General features: G+C 49.9%; 1 protein-coding gene across 1 annotated transcript in view; it reads right to left on the reverse strand.

The window, feature by feature from the left end:
- ddx47 (DEAD (Asp-Glu-Ala-Asp) box polypeptide 47) overlaps positions 1-987 on the reverse strand; it is a 39,774-nt gene extending 38,787 nt beyond the window's left edge. The window contains exon 1 of the mRNA XM_072588942.1: positions 909-987. Within this exon, the coding sequence (XP_072445043.1) occupies positions 909-956 (48 nt within the window). The 5' untranslated portion in view covers positions 957-987. The remainder of the gene's footprint in view (positions 1-908) is intronic.
- Positions 988-6,511: the final 5,524 nt, after the last annotated feature.

Genomic DNA, 6,511 nt, shown 5'->3' on the forward strand with positions numbered 1-6,511 from the left:
CATCATCACCCGGGGGTTTGGGGGGAACACCATCATCACCCGGGGGTTTGGGGGGAACACCATCATCACCCGGGGGTTTGGGGGAAAGACCATCATCACCCGGGGGTTTGGGGGAAACACCATCATCACCCGGGGGTTTGGGGGGAACACCATCATCACCCGGGGGTTTGGGGGAAACACCATCATCACCCGGGGGTTTGGGGGAAACACCATCATCACCCGGGGGTTTGGGGGAAACACCATCATCACCCGGGGGTTTGGGGGAAACACCATCACCCGGGGGTTTGGGGGAAACACCCTCATCACCCGGGGGTTTGGGGGAAACACCATCATCACCCGGGGATTTGGGGGAAACACCATCACCCGGGGGTTTGGGGGAAACACCCTCATCACCCGGGGGTTTGGGGGAGAGACCCTCATCACCCGGGGGTTTGGGGGAGAGACCCTCATCACCCGGGGGTTTGGGGAAACACCCTCATCACCCGGGGGTTTGGGGGGAAACACCCTCATCACCCGGGGGTTTGGGGGAGAGACCCTCATCACCCGGGGGTTTGGGGGGAAACACCCTCATCACCCGGGGGTTTGGGGAAACACCCTCATCACCCGGGGGTTTGGGGGAGAGACCCTCATCACCCGGGGGTTTGGGGGAAACACCATCATCACCCGGGGGTTTGGGGGAAACACCATCATCACTGGGTTGTACAAAGTTTAAAATCACACAACGCCCGGTGCCGTCTCACGGGTTTATTGTGAAGCACGAGCTTTCGGAGCGGGGCCCCGGTGTCTCCAAGTCACCCCCCAGGGGGGGGGGGGCACTGCCCCCAGTGAGGCCCTCTCCTCCGGCCTCCCGGTGTCCGGTGTCCGGTGTCCGGTCCCCCCTCCCCCGGTGTCTCCCCCCTCCCCGGTACCAGGTCTCGGAAACTGCTTTCGGCCTCGCTTTCCGCCGCCGCCGCCATCTTCCTCCCGGAGACACTCCACACATGCGCCGCGCGGTGGATTCTGGGAGATGTAGTCCTAAGACTGAGGAGCATTGGGGCTGTGTCCTGAGACATGGGGGTGGACCCTGGGTGAGTGTACACTGGGGTATAAGGGTGGACCCTGGGTGAGTGTACCATGGGGCATTGGGGTGGACCCTGGGTGAGTGTACCATGGGGCATTGGGGTGGACCCTGGGTGAGTGTACACAGGGGTATAAGGGTGGACCCTGGGTGAGTGTACCATGGGGTATGGGGGTGTACCCTGGGTGAGTGTACACTGGGCTATAAGGGTGGACCCTGGGTGAGTGTACCATGGGGCATTGGGGTGTACCCTGGACCATGAGGATGTACCCTGGGTGAGTGTACCACGGGGTATGGGTTGTACCTGGGTGAGTGTGCCCAGGGGATGGGGGTATCCCTGTGTGGGTGTTCCAGGGGTCATGGAGGTGTACTCTGTATGAGTGTACCCAGGGGCATGACATTGTACGTTGGGCGAGTGTCACTTGGGACATAAGGGTGTGCCCTGGGTGAGTGTAACCTGGGGCATGGAGGTGTACCCTGGGGCATGGGGGCTATCTCCTGGGGTATGGAGGTGTACCGTGAGAAATGGGGGTGTACCCTTGGTATGGAGGTGCACCCTGGGGCATGAGGGTGTTCTCTGAACTGTTTCCTCCATTTCAATTAACCCCGAGCTCCACCTCATTTTGCCAGACATATCTCATGGGTTTGGTCTCAAGAGAGCTCTGAGAAAGTGGGGATTGCAGATGCTGGAGATCGGGATTGAAAAGTGTGGCGCTGGAAAAACCCAGCAGGTCAGGCAGCCTCCAAGGAGCAGGAGAATCGAGGTTTCGGGCATGAGCCCTTCATCAGGGCTGTCTCAGGAGAGCTGCTGCATTTTCTGCTGTTTACACACCCCTTTAATACCTACACTTCATAGAACCATCGAAATGATCCAGCAAAGAAGATGGCCGTTTGACCAATCTTGTCCATGCTGACCCAAAGACACCCCAATGCCCTCCTTCATGCACACAGCCCATAGCCCTGCAGCTTCCAGCACTCAAGGTGCAGATCCAGGTATTATTTGGAGTCTCTGCCTCCATCACCAACTCAGGAGTAGTGAATTCCAGACACCCACCTCCAACTGTGTAAAAACGTTTTTCCTCACATGACCTCTTATCCTTTTGCCACTTTGCGTGAATCTATGATCCCTGGTTTTTGAACTTTCAGCTAAGGGAAACACATTCCCCCGTGTATCTTCACCCCTCACAATTTTGTATATCTCAATCATTTTTTGAACAAGTAACAAAGAAGATTGATGAGGGCAGAACAGTAGATGTGTTCTATATGGACTTCAGTAAGGCATTCGACAAGGTTCCCCATGGGAGACTGGTTAGCAAGGTTAGATCTCATGGAATACAGGAAGTACAAGCCATTTGGATACAGAACTGGCTTGAAGGTAGACAATAGAGGGTGGTGGTGAATGGTTACTTTTCAGACTGGAGGCCTGTGACCAGGGGAGTGACACAAGGATTGGTGCTGGGTTCACTACTTTTTGTCATTTATATAAATGATTTGGATGTGAGCTGAAGAGGTATAGTTAGTAAGTTTGCAGATGACACTAAAATTGTGGGTGTAGTGGACAGCGAAGAAGATTACCTCAGATTACGATGGGTTCTTGATCAGGTGGGCCAATGGACTGAGAAGTGGCAGATTGAGTTTAATTTAGATAAATGTGAGGTGCTGCATTTTGGGAAAGCAAATCTTAGCAGGACCTATACACTTAATGGTAAGGTCCTCGGGAGTGTTGCTGAACAAAGATCTTAGAATGCATGTTCATAGCTCCTTGAAAGTAGAGTTGCAGGTAGATAGGCTAGTGAAGAAGGCATTTGGTATGCTTTCCTTTATTGGTCAGAGTATTGAGTACAGACGTTGGGAGGTCATGTTGCGGCTGTACAGGACATTGATTAGGCCACTTTTGGAATATTGCGTACAATTCTGGTCTCCTTCCTATTGGAAGGGTATTGTGAAACTTGAATGGGTGCAGAAAAGATTTACAAGGATGTTGCCAGTGTTGGAGGATTTGAGCTACAGGGAGAGGCTGAACAGGCTGGGGCTGTTTTCCCTGGAGCGTCGGAGGCTGAAAGGTGACCTTATAGAGGTTTACAAAATCATGAGGGGCATGGATAGGATAAATAGACAAAGCTTTTTCCCTGGGATGGTGGAGTCCAGAATAGGACATAGGTTTATGGTGAGAGGGGAAAGATATAAAAGAGACCTAAGGGGCAACTTTTTCACACAGAGGGTGGTGCATGTATGGAATGAACTGCCAGGGCAAGTGGTGGAGGCTGGTACAATTACAACATTTAAAAGACGTTTGGATGGGAATGTGAATAGGAAGGGTTTGGAGGGATATGGGCCGGTTGCTGGCAGGTGGGACTAGATTGGGTTGGGATATCTGGTCAGCATGGACAGGTTGGACTGAAGGGTTTGTTTCCATGCTGTACATCTCTATGACTCTATGTCACCCCTCAGTTATCTTTGTTTCAAAGAAAACAACGCCAAAGTTTCCAATCTCCCCTCATAGCTAAAATTCTCCAGCCTGGCAACAGTCTAGTAAATCTTAACTACACTCTCTCCAGATCAATTATGTCCTCTCTCTAATGTGACCAGAACTGCACACAATACTCCAGCTGTGGCCTCACCAATGGCTTATCCAGTTTCGTCATCATAACCGTATATTTGTACTCAACACCTCTAAGAGAAAGTGAGGACTGCAGTTGCTGGAGATCAGAGTGGAGTGTGTGGTTCTGGAAAAGCACAGCAGGTCACTCAGCATCAGAGGAGCAGGAGAATCAATGTTTCGGGCATAAATCCTTCCTGATGAAGGGCTTATGCCCGAAATGTCAATTCTCCTGCTCCTCAGATGCAGTCTGACCTGCTGTGCTTTTCGGATGCTGCCTGATCTGCTGTGCTTTTCCAGCACCACTAATCCAGAATCTGGTTTCCAGCATCTGCAGTCATTATTTTTACCTGCTGTGCTTTTCCAGCACTACACTCTCGACTCTACACCTCCAACAGTCCACCTTCTTTACAACCTTATCACCTTTACTGCTACTTTTATTCTACTGGGAAAACCTGAAGAGGAGATCATAAACTCTCAATGTCTCTCCTCTAATGCTGTCAGGCCTGCTGAGTACATCCGGAAGTGGAGAAGTCAACGTTTCGGGGGTAACACTTCTTCAGGACTGGGGAGTAGGTGTGGGTAGTGCTGCAGATAATGTGTGTGTGAGGCACAGTGGTGAGGTGGGGATAGGTAGAGACAGGTAGAGGGTACAATCTTGTTGGTCAATGGGAGGAACGAATCTGGTTGGTGGCAGGAAGGAAGGGTCGATCAGAGGAATGGAAGGGAGGGGAAGGGGCTGGGAAGGGAGTCGGGGGAGAGGTTATGTGAAATTGGAGAACTCAGTGTTGAGTCCTCCGCTGTAGGCTGCCCAAGTGGAAGATGAGGTGTTGTTCCTCCAATTTGCGGTCTGATTCGTTGTGGCAATGGAGGAGGCCAAGGGTGGTCATGTTGAAAAGGGAGTAGGAAGGGGAATTAAAATGGGCGGTGACTGAATTCATTCTTCCCATTGACCAACCAGGTTGTACCCTCTACCTGTGTTCACCTATTCCCACCTCACCAGCCTCTTCCCCCACACCTATCCCCAGTTTTGAAGAAGAGTTATACCCGAAACATTAACTTCTCCAGCTCCTGATGCTGCCTCGCTTAGTGTGTTCTTCCGGCCTCTGCCTGTCTACCTTGGATTCCAGCACCTGCAGTTTTTTTTTGTCTCTGCTAAGTATATCCAGCATTTTCTATTTCTGTTTTTATTTCAGAATCCAGAGTGTTTTGTGTTTACACTTCATCTATCGCTGTCCTCTCCCACCATGTGTGTTCAGATGGAGGGCAGGAGAGATTAAAGAGCAAAAGGGATGAGGGGTCATGTAAAGGAGCAAAGGATTCATTCAGACAAGCTATACAAGGTGCTAATTAAAATTGATAGCAAACTCTCCATAGGGTGTATTTTTCCAACTTTAATTCATCATTTAGGCCATTAGGATCAGGAGTGAGAACTTCCTTTCCCTTTCCCATTGCAAATAAAAACCTGGTCATCAGGTATGAGATACTTTCTATTGTTGTATGTGGCACAGGTCTGGCCCATTCTTTGAACCTGTGCCATTGCAGTCATCTGAGTCATCTTCCACTTCATGTGGAGGTTTAAGATGGATGGGGAGAACACACACACTCTTACAAAGCCAGGAGAAGGAGGCGATGGGATGCAGCCTGTGTCCCCAAGGCTGGAAAGACAAGAACTCTGCAGTGGCCCTTATCCTGATGGACACAGGTTGCATTAAGCTGCGCGCAGATCCTGGGTACACAGGTGTCACTACGTACTGAGGTTCGACCTGCCCTGGTGTTGCAAAGGGTGGGACTTGCTCAGCGGCACGTAAAACCTGTTCTTTGTGGAGAAATTTTCAAAGAAAAACACCTTTGACCACAAGTCCATCAGGAAGTGGTAGCATGTAGCATCCTTGAGACCCTATGTGAAAAGGAGATGGTGGATACTGTTGGGTTGTTCCCTGAGCAGATTGTCAAAGTCACTTGACAGAATGCCTCAGCGCCAGAACTTTTGAACAATTGCCAAGACATCACTTGGCTGGTGGTGAGAAGGGCTTTACTTGTGAGATCATTCATGTACACCTTGACTCTGTGCACCATCACGTGCTACCCTCGAAGGGGCTGCAGTGGGTAGAGACATCCCCTCTGGAATGTGCCTTTGTAAAGGAAGTCTGGAGAGAGATGCAGTGCTAAGGTTCATCCTGAGCAGCTCCATGACGGGGGACTCTGTGCTCTACGGTCCGTTCACAAGGGCATATACCAAGACAAACATCAACTGCACCTGGAGGACCATCAGTCAGTGAAAGACGCTCTTTGATCTGCCTGAAGCTTATTGGTCTTCCAGAGCAAGGAGCTGACCCTGACCAAGTGTTGCAGTCTGGCACATTTCAATGTTCAGGCCTACATGCTGAAGGATGCACTAAAATTTAGGACATAGCACCAAGGCACAGTGGAAAAAGACCCCTGTCTGAGGGTAAATGGGGGCCCGTTCAGTTATTGGACCCTCTTGTTTCAATTGTAGGTAAATATTGTCCCATATAAGTCAGAAATGCTAGGCAATGTCAGATCAATGTTTGTCTCTGTGAATGTGCAAAGACTGTATTGGTTTCTGTACGTAAAGCTGAGTAAAGTATATTTTTGCAATAAAAATACAATATATATTCTTACATAAAATCAAAACTGTTTTAGCTATGGTTTAACTACAACTTGTCCAGGTTTAGTAAGGCTTCCCTGTTTTTATAGTCCATTCCTTTGACATAAAGGCTAACGTTTCCATTAGCCTTCCTTATTCCTGACTGAAGTGGGATGTTAGAACTTTGTGATTGATATGCTGGGACTCCCAAATGCCTGTGCTGTTATAACGATAGATCACTTTA

The sequence above is a fragment of the Chiloscyllium punctatum genome, chromosome 18, assembly GCF_047496795.1.
Source record: "Chiloscyllium punctatum isolate Juve2018m chromosome 18, sChiPun1.3, whole genome shotgun sequence".
Taxonomy (NCBI): Eukaryota; Metazoa; Chordata; class Chondrichthyes; order Orectolobiformes; family Hemiscylliidae; genus Chiloscyllium; species Chiloscyllium punctatum.